We start from the raw sequence: 15,069 nt of genomic DNA, 5'->3' as shown, positions 1-15,069 counted from the left end.
GATTTAGCAGGCTCTTTTTTTTTATTTGGTAATTAACATTCTGATGTCAGTGCTAATGATACTTTGTTTTATCTAGGCAAATAAAAAGTCCAATTATAATTTTCAAAGGGGAAAAGTATAAGAGTATGACTAATGTCTAATGTTGCATCCCAAATACAAGATCACATCACAAAGGAAGTTCTTACCATTTATGCATCACTCTTCATCTTCACATGAGGTCATAGATAAAAAACACAAACACAATTCAATGCTCTGCTTATAAATTAGCTATTACTGGTTATTATACCTTCCTTCTAACTGACTGGTTCTTCCACTAAAGAAGAATAAAATGCTTTCCCCCTTTTAGCCTCAAGCAATAGTCATGACAATTCTAAAGATTATACCTATCACTTCAGAGAGGGGTTAAGTGTTTAAAGACACTGCCTGATGTTAGTCTCAGAGAAACCGCCACTCAGTAGAGTGCTTTGGTGTAATCGAATGCCCCTGAAAGAACCTTTACTTCTCTTTACATATCATCACCACTTAGCTGCTCCACAGTCCACTATTTGAGTCATTCTTTTCAGTCTTAAAAGAGTCAAAATTAAAATTCAAGCACCCCTAGGAAACATAATATTTTAAGTCTTATCCCTTAAGTGTGGATCGAAGTGGTTACTTAGGCTTATCGTGGTGATCATTTCATAATGCATGCAGATGTCAAATCACTATGCAGTATATCTGAAACTAACATAATGTTGTTCGTGAAATATATTTCCATTTTTTTTAAATGTGGATCAAAGGCTTACTGTCTCTTCTCATTGGCACTGGTTTGCAGGGCGGGTCCTGAGGGGCAGCAAGTGGGATACCAGCAGAGATAGAGTCAAACTCGGACTACTTAAGAATTTCACAAAATTTTGTGAAAAGTCACTTAGGATGGCCTTTATTTCATATGTAAAGAAATTGAGAAATTAAATTCTACCAGAAATTTCTGGCATGTTTAGCATATTTCAAACTCATTATGTATGGCTTTACAATAACTTTCAAAAAATATTAGATTCACAATTCATCACAAATTTCATTTGCACTAGCCTAGTCATCTACCACTATTATTTTCCACATCATCATCCTTAAAAAATGTAAGTACTTAAGAAAAACATATCCTATTTCTTATGAAAATACAAAGTGTCATTTAATTCAAACAAAAAGCAATAAAAAATGAAGGCAAACATTGCACTGCCAAATCCTGATTTTTCTGGAGAGCACATGGGCTTGGGTCATTCATGTGGCAGACAACCTAAATGTCATTCATATATTCTAAAATTCTTTTTTTTATATTTTTTAAGGGGAAGGTAATTAGGTTTATCTAGTTATTTCTATTTTGGTGGAGGAACCAGGGATTGAACCCAGGACCTTGTTCATGCTAAGCATGTGCTCTAACCACTTAGCTGTCCCTCCTCCTTTAAACTTCTTTAATTCAGACCAAGCAAGAGAAAGCCCTGTTTAGCTCAGTGAAAAGTGTTAACTATAGAATATATGTCTGAAGAGTTTACCTGAACTTTAATGATTTTTTAATCACAAATGTCTTCTATAGAGACCCACATAATATTATGCACATTACAAGTGCCAGCAGTCTATTTCAATTCAAGGATTTCATTTGGTCAGTTCAAAAAGCGTTATTTGAAATAAGATTTAATTTATTATCTGTTTATTAATCCTCTCTCCACCACCAAATTATTCATGTCAAAAGGCTGGAAGAAAGTTCTAGAAAACAAACTGGAACTCTACTTATGCATGTTAAATAATCATAATAAAATGTAAAATACGCCTAACTCACTAAGAACTGGTCAAGAAGAAATGATGCATGTGTATTATTGAAATGAATAAGGTATCTCCAAATGAGATGGAGAAAACTCTGCATAAGGTATAATTGTTACCATAACATCATTATAGTGAAAATGATAGCGCTAGAAATAGTTTCCAGGTCAGCTATCAGTTCCACCATCATTTCTCAAATGCTCCAAACATGCTGTGAAAGCCTGGCTTCATTTAGCTGTATCTGCTATGTGGCAAGAAATGTGGAATGCTCATCCAATTTTCTTTTAACAAATGAATACAAATATTTGCAATTCGGGAAGAGCAATTTGCATGTCAATGACTAATGAATTCTCTGTCAGAATCCATTCCCAACCCCAGCCTCCCCAAAGCACACCCACCCTAGCAGTGCTCCTCCACATAGTTTATCCTTTCCTTAAGGCCATAAACATCTCTAAAATATTCTGAGTAATCATCTACCTTGAACTCAGAGTATTTCTTATTGGTACATAATTCCACAAAGTTCACAATTCTTCTAGTGATTTTTGAAAGAGCTTTTTAAAAATTATCAGCTTGATAATATGCCCAAAACAATAAAAGCAGGAACACACAATTCATACTACATATATTTAAGATAGGCAGTAGTTTTTGTTTGGTTTTGGTTTTACTTTGCTCTTGCTTCATTGATTCTCGTAGAATGGTTGCGATGGTTGCAATCTTAAAAACTGTAATTCATTTCCTTCAATTCATGGATGAGGAAGCTAGGCACCCAATCAACTGAGCAGCTGCAGAGCCATGACCAACTATCTCCTCGTCTGCCACCCTTGCCACTGTCCTCTTGTCTCTAAACCTAGCAAAGACCCTGTGATGTAATAAGCATCTTACTTCAGATACCACTTTATGCATTCTGCCATGTTGGCTTTAACCTTTCTTCTTGAAATATTGCAGCTAATCTACCAAACACTACATGGTGACAAACTAGCCAGGCTGAAGCTAAGAAACTTGAAGAGTTTCTCTACACTGCACAGCAGGAGAGAAGTGGCTTTCTGGTGGTCTACATTTGAGGCTGACCCTCCAGGGTATTTGGCCCATGGGCTGTACAAATTTGTAGGAAGACTATACATTTGCACAAATTTGTAGGTGTATAATTACAAGAGGCAATACCCTTAGCTCAATGTGGGGAGGGGGGGATGAAACAATAAAGCAATCCACAAAGGTCATAAGGTCATAGCCTGGTAAACTCATTTCTACTGCTATCTCACTAACAATAAAGTTCTTCAGATACATTCTAGACCAAATTCTTTGGCAAATATTGTTCCATTGTCACAATCTCTTATTGTCAAAAACTGATCCATCCTCCTTCGCTCCCGCATTCCTGCTCCAGTCCAGCACTTTGCAATGTTCTTCACAGTCTCAGCTAACATCTACCAGCTACACCCCAGTAAATCCAGGCTGCACTGTCTTCAAGCCTCCCATGTGCCAATTTGATGGAAAATATTCTATTCTACAGATTCCTATATTTAAAATGTGATAATAACAATAATTTAAAATTTGAAGTCTCAAACAGAGGTTTTAGGTCAACTACAATAGGCATTACAAATTTACAGACTAACCCAGTAATAGAAGAAAGTCTGGAATGATAAAGCTATGCATGGTGGCATGTCATGGAGAGAAGCCCCTAGAGTTCATGGAACAAATTGTTGCAAAAAAAAATTTTTTTAAAACAGTCAGCTGTACCAGTCTGCTGGTATTACAACTACCTAAAGGCAAAGTGTGCCGATGCACAATGCTCAGAATTCTATGACCTTAATTCCCTGTCGAAAACATTGAACTTACTCTCGTTTTAGTTTACTATTATTTCTCCTCTATGCAAACATACCTCCAGTTTTATAAAGGAAAAGAAACAAAAGATTTTTGTTACAGAAATTCACTTTATGGACAACTCTGCTAAAAAAGAGGAATTCCCAAAACAAAGAGACATTCCAGAGGGCTACTCTTTAACCACATTGTCAGTCTCAATCAATCCAAGGTAGTCTAGAGGACAGCTGACTAGATTAAAATTCTCTTCACAAGTCTCCTTGGTGTTTAGGTTTTTAAGGCTGTTGGGATGTGTTAAATACTACTCCCCCGAAGGATGTGGAGGTACTGACTTCCAGTGCCCAAGAACACGTCTGACTTTATTTCAAAACAGGGTCTTTGCAGATGATCAAGTCAAGATGAGGTCATTAGGGCACGCTGTAATCCAATATGACTATGTTCTTATAAAAAGGACAGATTTGGACAGAGACACATGTAGGAAGAACGCCATCTGAAGACTGCAGTTACACTCCCACAAGCCAAGGAACTATCAGAAGCTAGCAGAGGGCCCTGGAGCAGACGCTTCCCGAGTGCCTGCAGAGTATGCATGGCTCTGCTGACATTTTGATCTTGGACTTCTAGCCTCCAGAACTGTGAAATAGTAAGTTTCTGTTGCTTAAGCCATCAGTTTGTGGTACTCATTACAGTTTACCTAGTAAACTAATAGAGATATTATGGTATTACCCCTCCTTGGACAGCTGGCAAAACCTCCCTTTTCATACAGCGTACTTCAAGGAGGCCTAAAAGAAATATTAGGAAAGGAAACATAGGTCAGCTATCTTTGTTCTCTAAGTACACCTTTTCCAAAATAAGCCAAATGAAAAGATACGCCTATGTAGTTAACTTCTTAAAATACGCTTACAGAATAGCATTCTCTCATTTGAAGAGGAAAGAAAAACAGCAAAAACAAAGGCCCATCCTCGCAGTGTTTTCTGAGTAGAATTAATAATAAATATTTTTAAAATCTTTTAAAATTGCAATTTGATAAATGAGCAAAAGAAAATTGATGTTATCACACAAACCCTTTCTCATCTATTATGGAACTTCACAAAGGCACAAAATAATTAATTTTAGTCATTTCCGTCATGCTGGTGGAGTCAGAAACGCCTGTGCTGGTGATAGTAAGCTATTGTTCAGATCCTTGGCAAAAAGTATGCTTAAAGCTGAAAGTGATGCATCAATTTCAGTTTATGAACTATTTAGAAGAAGAGAAAGAGGCCATTACATGTTGGACAATTCAGTACACGTATTTGACAAAGGACTTAAATGCAATCTTATATCTTATACCAAAGGCAACACTGGGAAAATAAATGATCATTTCCTATTTTAATTACAAAATATGGCAAAAAAAAATTCGCAATTCCTAAAAACAACTGAATTGGGAAGCTGTTAGTTGAATTTTTCAAGTACAGTAGGGGAGGCTATGTTCATTTTGATGTTATTTTTTTCCTATACCGTATGTGACAGTACTAAGGTATTCTATTTTTGTCTATGATTATATTTACCCATAACTGAAACCAGTTTAACATTGTGAAACTGTAGATTTTATTCAAACCACCCCATGTCAAAATGAAATCAAAGCATCTTTTAACATATGGAGCTTTCTCATGAACTGATATCCAACTGAACTATATTTGCCCCCATTAGTTCACATCTATAATTCATAAACTGTTCATTTATTATTCATGTAGATACCTTTAGTACTGAGAAAAAAATTATGAATTGGTCTAGCTCAAAATGAGAAAGTATCCTCTGAATAAGTGATTCTACACATTTACATTGGGCTTATTAGAAATTTATAAATCTCATCGATTATCCTGGGATTAGAACATTATACAATATTATGCAAAAGAAGACGGCTCTATGCACAGTTAAGTTATGGTATACTAACAATACTTGCATATAAATAACTCCAGCAGAAAATTTCACAAATTGTTTGTCTCTGAACTATTCACACATAAACAAATGGCATGGATATTACATTGTAATTTCATTGTACAGCATTGAATGACAAAATTAAACTATACTTAATGATAACCTCCTTCTCTGTCTCCCAGAGTACATATCACAGGAAAGGTAATAAAAATGCTTAGTATTCTTCTGATATCTCAGCTAGAGAGTGGGTGTCCTCAATCAGACAACAACACAGGTGATGCCTTTTTTGATTTTTGTAAATTCTGCTCCCAGTATGAACTAAGTAAATGTTTAATGAAATCTACCCTTGCCCTGCTACAAGAATCAGCACTTCCCTCCCTTTGTGTCCCTCTGATGATCCTAATAAAAAGTATGAGACTGAATGTGCATGTGTGGCTTTTAGGGGGGAAAATCTCATTACCTCAGTGCTTTGCAAACAATAAATTTTTTATTAATACTGTTATGCTGATTTGTAGGAAGAAGGAGAAGGAGTGAGAGAAGGGGACTGCTCTGGAAAAGTAAGATGCAAAAGAGGCAAAAGTCAACATTTTCTGATTTTTTAACAGCATGTCAACCATGTAGAAGGCAGCCTACAATTGTTCGTATAGTGCACAACTGAGTGCCTGTCAACTATGCAGACTAAAGGGGGAGGCTTCAGAGAACTGCTTTCTTTATGGGTTAATTCAGGGGGTAAAAAGTTAAAAATTAGAATTAAATTATGTTTACCCAGCAAGTGAACTAACTTTCATATTCTTAACAATGGAATTACTCATTTCAGACATAAATTGCTAGAACAGCAAATAGCATCTTAAAACAAGTAAATATGTTTCACTGATCAAATCAATGTCTAAATGTTACTTATTTACATATGGCTAAAACAACGAATGAAGCATTTCACAGCATAATTTTTAAGTATTTATAACTATTTTTAACTGCATTACGTTTTCCCGATGCATTTTTTTTCTTTTTTTATTGAAGTATGGTTAATTTACAATACAGTGCTAGTTTCAGGTGAACAGCAAAGTGATTCAGTTATACATATATATATTCTTTTTCAAATTATCTTCCATTTAGGTTATTACAAGGTATTGAATACAGTCCCTGGTGCTAAGTAGGTCCTTGTTGTTTATCTATTTTATATATAGCAGTTTGTATCTGCTAATCCCAAACTCCTAATTTATACCTCTCTTACTTACCCCCTTTCCTGTTTTGTAACCATAAGTTTGTTTTCTATGTCCATGAGTCTATTTGTGTCCTGTAAATAAGTTCATTTTATCATTTTTTTAGATTCCACATATAAGTGATAGATAGCATATACTTATCTTTCTCTACCTGACTTACTTCACTTAATATGATAATCTCTAGGTCCATCCATGTTGCTGCAAATGGCATTATTTCATTCTTTTTTACGGCTGAGTAGTATTTCATCACACACACACACACACACACACACACACACACTCCACATCTTCTTTATCCAGTCATCTGTCAATGGACATTTAGGTTGCCTCCATGTCTTGGCTATTGCAAATAGTGCTGCTGTGAACATTGAGGTGCATCTATCTTTTCCACTTGGAGGTTCTCCAGATTTATGTCCAGGAGTGGGATTGCAGGATACTATAGTAACTTTATTTTTAATTTTTTAAGGAATCTCCATACTGTCCACTATAGTGGCTGCACCAATTTACATTCTCACCAACAGTGTAGGAAGTTTCCTTCTTCTTCACACTCTCTCTACCATTAATTATTTGTAGACTTTTTAATGATGGCCATTCTGGCTGGTGTGAAGTGATACCTCATTGTGAGTTCTGATCTGCATTTCTCTAATGATTAGCAATATTAAGCATCTTTTCATGTGCCTGTTGGCCATCTCCCCAATATAGGTTTTACCCTGCTATCCAAAAGAGAGTGTTCCTATGAAACCTTTTGTAAGCCAAACTGGCATAAAGCAAAGAAGCAATTAAACTTAGGACACATCTGCTAACAGATGCACAAAATAAATCAAGATAAAGTCAGATGCTCACAGACACAATTCAAAGCTATGGAGACTGATGCTGAGATGCTGCGTGTAGTTCCTGAAGAAGAAGGTTGGCAGTGCTACTCTCACTGCTCAGGGTACACACTGCTTCTGTAATGGCTCACTGCAAAACAAACACTGAATGCTCTTTTCAGTTTTCACCTTTTTTCATAACAGCAAAACTTCCCTTTGGATCTCTCTTGGTTAACAAAAACAGGTACTAATGAGGTCTTTTGTAAAAGTGAAGTGACATAAAGCAAACTTTCAAAAAGTGGAGGATACCTGTATAAGGACAAACCTCAACCACACTTCTTAGCAGACTCTGTTGGTTCTCCTCAATAACCACCTGCTTCTCCCTGCAAGGAGAATCCCCATGTGTTCAGAAGTCAACACTAATCTAGGCAAGCGTAGTAATTGTATTTTCCCTTCCAGAGAGTGCCAAGCAGGAACATGTGATCCAGGTTTGGCTGATGAAATGCGAGAGGACATCTGTAGGGGAATTCTGGGAAGGACTCCTTGCTCTTTCAATGGGACATACATGAAGAGGGAGCCCTATCTCTCTTCTTCAAGTTGTTCTAGCTCCATATGAAACCCAGAGTAACCATTAGCCTAAGGATAAAAGCCACACTTTGAGAATAAAGGAATCAAGAAAGTTGCAGAGAAACAGAGCTGTGCCATGCTGGAGACTGATTTCTTGTAATATGAACAATAAATCACCTTATTTCTTCAGTTATTTTGAATTGAGTTTTCTATTCTTTGCCATCAAAACCACCCTAACAAAACAAGCCACACTCATACCACAATCATAATTATCATTTGCTTTCTCTTCCAAATTTTTCACAGCTATCTTTATTTCCACAGTTAGTTGTAATGTATATAAATTTTGTATCCATCTTTTCTCCTTTAATATTGTCATAGACAGATAACTGGATAAAGAAGACGTGGTGTGTGTATACACACACACACACACACACACACACACACACACACACACACAAGAATATTACTCAGCCATAAAAAATGAAATGTTATTTGCAGCAACATGGATGGACCTAGAGATTACCATATTAAGTGAAGCAAATGAGACAGAGAAAAACAAGTATCATATGATGTCACTTATATGTGGAATCTAAAAAAAAAAAAGACACAAATTTTATTTACAGACCAGAAACCGACTCTCATGGACACAGAAAACAAACTGTGGTTACCAGGGGGGAGAAGGGAGGTAGGGCTAAGATTAGGAGTTTGGGATTAATAGATACACATTACTATACACAACACAGATAAACAACAAGGACCTATTGTATAGCACAAGGAACCATATTCAATGTCCTGTAATGAGCTGTAATGGAAAAGAATCTGAAAAATATATACATAAACATATATGTATAACTGAATCACTTTGCTGTACACCTGAAACTAACGTTGTCAACCAACTACACTTCAATAAAAAATAAGAACAAAAAACATTGTCAGAGGCATTTTTCCATTTTTTTAATATATAATCTTTGCAATTATCACTTTAAGAGCTGCATAGTATTCATCAAATGAAGGGACCTCTGGGTAGTACCTTATCGCTGGGTATTTAGGTTTGCCTTCACAGTTATAAACCAAATTATGTTTACGAAGATTACTTTCACACACACACACACTCAAAGACTATATATATATGTATATATGGACTGTGTGTATGTGTGTGTGTGTGTGTGTGTGTGTATATATTTCAGGTTAATCACTTGTAAAAGGCAATAGTAACTGGATATCTAATTTTCTTCTTTAAAAAAATCTTCACACTAGTAAAGAGTCAGAAAATGCCCCAAGTCAAAGCTATTTTATAATTGCCTTAGCCTGAAAAGCAGATTGAGCTCAATATTTAAAATCCAGCCAGGAAATTTATCAAATCTGTTATCACTAATAAATGTTTTTCGACACCTGCTACATCGAATCAAGACTCAGCATTCAAAAAAATTTTAAAGGGACAGCTTTCAGCCAACCTTTTAATTAACATTCACGTCAAACACCAGATGGACTTCAAAGAGTATAGCCTGTAAACAGTAGCATCCGTCCCACAAATCCGCTATCTCTATTTGAATCAGGAGATTTAGGAGGACAGACAGGCATGACACGACAAAAAATCAGATCTATGAATTAGTCTTTCTGGTAGAATCTCAAGCATTAAAGCATTCTCGTGTAGATACCTGCTTTAGCCATAAGTCCTCAGTCCCCTGTGGCTGAGTTCCACTTGGCTACTTGCAACAAAGAGGAGTTCCTAGCACAGTCAAGCAAGTTGCCCAGCCACGCCAACCAGAGACTGAAAAAGTGATTTCCCTTTTCAGTCAGGAAGCTCTAAATTATTACAAGGTATTGTTGGGAGGAATCAGTTGTCTGTTAATTCCTCCTGTAAAAATGTGATAATAACCTGGCTCACATTGAGTTGATAATCATATCCTGGTGAACTCAGCTGTTATTATTCCACACTGGTCAAATAAAAACCAGTGGGGCCATTTTCTAAAACCACACAAAATTGACCATATAGCTGACTTATGCTTGACTCTAAACCTAGCAGGATTCGATCACAGAATGGTGGACTCGGCCAACAGGATCACCCACCACTACCCAGCTTAGGTGGGTTCTGATGCCAAGGTTTTCCCTGACTGTGACAAAGGGTCTTCAGCACTAATCATCTTGACGGCTCATCAGAAATGCACATTCCTGAGCCAGATTCCTAAGCTTACATAATCGGAGTCTCAGGAGGCTGGAGCCCAGGAATCTGCATTTTAATAAGCCCCCACGTGGTTCTAATGCTCACTGTGAGAACTAGTTCCCTGGGCTGATTAAGGGTGTTGCAATCCCTGGACTGATTCTTTACTACTAATTTGCAAGTTTTACACAACCAGAGCCCAGGCATCCTCTTTCTCGTTCTCAGACATTTGAGCCACTGAGTGTCCACGCCCCACCTGGCTTACCTGAGATCCCCTACCACCCCTTCCACTAGCCTTCAACCAACTCTCCACCTCAAGAGCACCAACTTCCTCATTTCTCTCAATGTAACCAGATACATGACTCTAGTCTCCAGTTTATTTATTAAAGGAGGGATTTCATTACAATAATTTTTTTCCTTTTGTTCTCATTGTTTCTCGTAAAGAAAAAAGAAAAAGAAAAGAAAGAAAAAAAACTAGATATTTTCAAATCATAAGAGACTAGAAATCATGTGCACTGGACCAAATATAATTTCCTTTCTCCTTCCTTTTAGACTAGTCCTTAAGCTGCAAAAATAGGACCATTAGACAGCACAGATATTTCTACATGCTTATATAATTAAAGAACAAAATAAGCTGTGGAGTAAAAATATGCACTATCTTATAATGTTGCTATGAGAATTAAATGAGAAGACTAATACGTAAAATGTTTAGCTAAGCATCCAACACAGAGTGAATGCTCAATAAATCCTACCTGCTGTTATGAGGCCGGGTTGTTTTGGTAACTGGGAAAGTTCTTTCAATAAATCTATTCCAAAACTGCCTTTCTCCAGATAAAGAAACCAAAGCTCTGGGGGTTAAGAGTCTTACTCAACACGGAGTAGCTACTGGCAGATCCAAAGCGGACACCAGTGTTTTCTAAAGCACAATTCCATATTCTTCTCACCACTCCATGACAGCTTTGTTCACACTCCTAAGGGAAATGTACAGCCAAGAAAGCTATACGGTTCAGAACAGCCAGTCATTTTGAAAGCATGAATTATGCCCAAGCAGAACATGAGGAATAAATGACAGAATGGGTTATCAAGACTGAGTCTATGAAAGTAATTAAATTATTACATAGCCAGCAGATTGCTTTCCTGGTCGTTGTTGCTGTTGTTGTGTTTTTATATTTGTTGGCAGGGGGAGGCATTTATCTCCCATCTCGGGTGGTTTCTTTTGCTTCTTTTGGGTTCAGTCACTTTACTCCAGGAAGTACACACACTTAAGCAGTGTTTGGAGTTTTGTCTAGTGACAATTAGCTATGAACATAAAGACATCCACAAAGAGTCCATGCTGCTGTTAGGTTTAAATTTCTTTTCAATACAAGAGGCCGGGGAGAATCAAAGGACAAGCTACTCTCCTCTGGAATATAAAGTTAAAACAGTTACGTATCAGAAAGAACACAACAGATCACTCTAGTGCTTTAACTTTGAATTCCATTTACTTCTATTATAATAGGAAATATGAAATACAATAGTAAAATGAAAAAACTGTCAATGTTTGCCAAACATGAGATTCTATTACAAATTATCTCTTACAGTAAATAGTGAAACAATGCTAGGGCTCTCTGCTTGCTATTATCTCAAATTTTTTATAGCCACATTGGCATTCTGTCTGTGAAACACAAGTAGAGCGATGACTTCATTCTCTAGGATGAAGGATAATTGATCTTAACCTTCCCATCACTTTCCTTTAACTCAAAGCACTAATGCAATTGAAGGCACAGAGAAATAAAAATTTCTGAAGGGAAAGAATGGCCCTGTGAAAGTTAACCTCCAAATTACCTCCAAAAGGTACAAAGCAGGACATATCTCAGAGTCACGATTAACGAAACCTCTGCCCCACAGCTTGGGTGGAGAGCTGCCAAAAAAAAAATTTATTAAGGAAAATCCAACTTTGAAGGTCATAAGGTTTTTCTTCCATAGCTATAAAAGGAGAGGGGGAGAAAGCCCTAATTTTAAACAAAACCCCAACAACTCAAAACGAAGCATGATTCAAAGGCAAATTATTCACTTACATTTAAATATATTAATGTGACACTTCTATTATCACAAAACCAAAACATCTTACCAACTTTATTCTTTACCAACTAACCCAGATTGTCCACAAATAAGATATACAGCTGAATAGGGGCATTCCTGAACTGCGCTTGACTATAACAAGTAGCTCCTGCCCTATGATGGTTACTATTCCTATCTCTTTCCCTTTCTTTTTTCTTCACTCAATATTGATATTTACCGTACTGTGCCCAAGAACCATGAACAGCATTTTGACCAGCTGTATTTTCACCCGGAAATTTTGCCAGACTTTTTCAAATACATGTCAATGGTGAGAGTTAAGACAGAAATTTTACCACATTTTCCCAAATAGGGTCTACGGGGGTCGGGGGTGGGGGGAGGGTGGTTATTGGTTGTCATATTGGATTTAATATTTCCCTTTCCAAAACAAGTAATTAGAAAGTATCCCCTCCTTTGCTTTGCTTCTTCTCCGTAAATATGGATAAATATGGTAAAACTCTCAAGGCAAGCTGACCCAGAGAGCACACTCCCAACGCACGCGCGCACACAAACACACATACACACAGTGGCCAGAAACACGACCTTATCCAGGAAGCCAGAGCGCAGCACCTTGGCGAGAAACTATCACCCCGGACAACCTTCACACACAAAGCGGCTTTGCTAATTTAGAGTCAAGGTAGGAATGTACTTGGCTGGTAACTCAGAGCCCAGCACCACACTGAGCAATGCAAACCCGCAACCCCACACCCTCTCACTCCCCCTCTTCAAAACCTAGCGCCCTCTCCTAACCAAGCTTGTTCCCCGCCAGTTCCGAGGCGCCGCCGCTGCGCCGAGGCCACTCACCGTGTCTGCAGTCGCAGTAGCCCCAGTCCACCTTGCCGTGGGCGTTCCCATAGAAGCACCAGGGTCTGCCCGCGCCGTCGGGGCTCCGGCAAAAGTTGTGGTGCTGCCCTTGCAGTTGAGCCCAGGCCGCCGGGGGCGACCGCTCGAGGAAAGGTGGCACCTCTGCCCAGTGCAGACAAGGGGCCCCGAAGTCTGTCACGTTGACCCAGGGCTCGCCAGCGGGGCAGCCCCCAGGGTGCGGCCCGGGCGTGCGCCCCGCGTGGAGAGCGTGCAGGCGCGGGGCATGGAGCGCCGGCTGGGGGCGCAGGACGCGCGGAAGAGGGGCAGGCGGAGGCGTCCTCAGTGGCCGCTGCAAGGTAGGCAGGTAATAGGGGTACTGGGGACCCGGAGGGGGCGCATGGCGATGGCGGTGGTGGAGGGGATAACTGAGGACCGAGTCAAAGCTGACCACTCCGGGGAGCACCCAGAAAATCAGAGCCACCGCAAAGCGGGCGAGCGTCATGGTGCCAGAGCAGCGGGGTTTGGTCCATGCTCCCCGGCTCCGCGGGCGTAGAGGAGAGGAGGGGGCGGGGCTGCGCGTCCCTGGAATCCCCCACTCGAGCCCCCTCCCGTCCCCCGCGCGCGGACCGCCTCCCTCTACTCAGCTCGCCTCCCGCCGCGAGTCTCCTGCCGCGCCTCTGCTCCTGCGCCTCGGGAGTGGTCGCGGGCGGGGAAATCTTGGGCTCCGCGGAGACTGGGCTGGTGGAGAGGACCAGCGAAGGAGAAGGCGGAGACCCGGCGGGCAGTGGCGGGGCCCGAGCCCCAGGTAGCCGGCATTGGCACGAGCCCGGAAACTCTGCCCCCTGGCTGCGGGCGCGAGGCACGCATTGTCGCCCCAGGGCCGGACCTCAGCTCGGTCCCTGCCCGGCTCCCGGCTGTCAGCCCGTCCGGCCCGGCCAGACCAGCTGCTGGCACCGCCGCGGCTTCACTGTGCCCGAGCCAAGCCCGAAGGTGCCAACGCGGGGGACGGTCTTGGCTGCCCCTTGCCAGCTGGCAACATCACCATTGTCCCGTGTCTGGCGGCTGCCAAGCCTGCCACCAGCCCCGTGCCGCGCCCCCGTGCCGTTTCCTCTGTTTTGAAATCTTTAGAAGAAAAGTGGGGCTGGATTTAGTTGAAACTCTCCTCTGATAAGTCCCGGAGTAAAAGTTATCGAAGCCCACGCGTAATGCTGCAGCCATTTTACTGAGCTGTGAGCTCCTCAAGCACAAGACCATGTTTCGTTCCGCTGTATATCCCAGTGCTTAACACCGTGGCCAACACTTATTAGGCTCCGATAAACATTTGCTGAAATTGAATTCCTGAACCCACCCAGGGAAAGTAGCTTGAGCCTTTCTGCTTCCTGCCTCCCACTTTCCACCCGGTGTCCTGAAACACCACCAGTTGTTTGGTTATTATTGGGATTCAGTGAGGCCTTCTTAATACCAAATTTCCTTTCTAACCAGAGAAGACTTCATCCGTCCGGGTCTCCATCCTATCCAAAAAGTCCATCCCTCTAACACCTGCCTCGTTGCTGCCCGGCAAGGGACTTGAGTTAAGCCTATTCATTTGCCACTCCAAACTGTACTCTGCTTGCTGCAATTTCGTAGCTGTTGGCTCGACCTTAGCAAAACCCTTTCAACAGCTTCCCTAGTGACCCCCGCAAAAAAAAAAAAAAAAAAAAAAAAAGTTGCTTAGAATTTTTAAAAATCACAGAACTAGATTTTAGGATTTCCCCTTTCAGTTGTTGCTGACTATGCCACTGAAGTGAAACAAGAAAAAGGAAGGCCATAAAGAAGGTAATATTTTATTTTCTGGCATAATCATGTTGCAGTGTGGAAAAGGACTACTGCACGATAATATACTGTACTCTGA

At 40.1% G+C, this 15,069-nt stretch overlaps 1 protein-coding gene across 1 annotated transcript in view; it reads right to left on the bottom strand.

Moving 5' to 3' along the window:
- Positions 1-14,086, bottom strand: part of PRSS12 (serine protease 12) — a 62,197-nt gene extending 48,111 nt beyond the window's left edge. Inside the window, exon 1 of the mRNA XM_006213915.3 lies at positions 13,179-14,086. Coding sequence (XP_006213977.2) covers positions 13,179-13,680 — 502 coding nt within the window. The 5' untranslated portion in view covers positions 13,681-14,086. The remainder of the gene's footprint in view (positions 1-13,178) is intronic.
- Between the last annotated feature and the right edge of the window lie 983 nt (positions 14,087-15,069).

This window comes from Vicugna pacos, chromosome 2, assembly GCF_048564905.1.
Source record: "Vicugna pacos chromosome 2, VicPac4, whole genome shotgun sequence".
In the NCBI taxonomy this organism is placed as follows: Eukaryota; Metazoa; Chordata; class Mammalia; order Artiodactyla; family Camelidae; genus Vicugna; species Vicugna pacos.
This window is presented reverse-complemented; position numbering and strand designations above follow the sequence as displayed.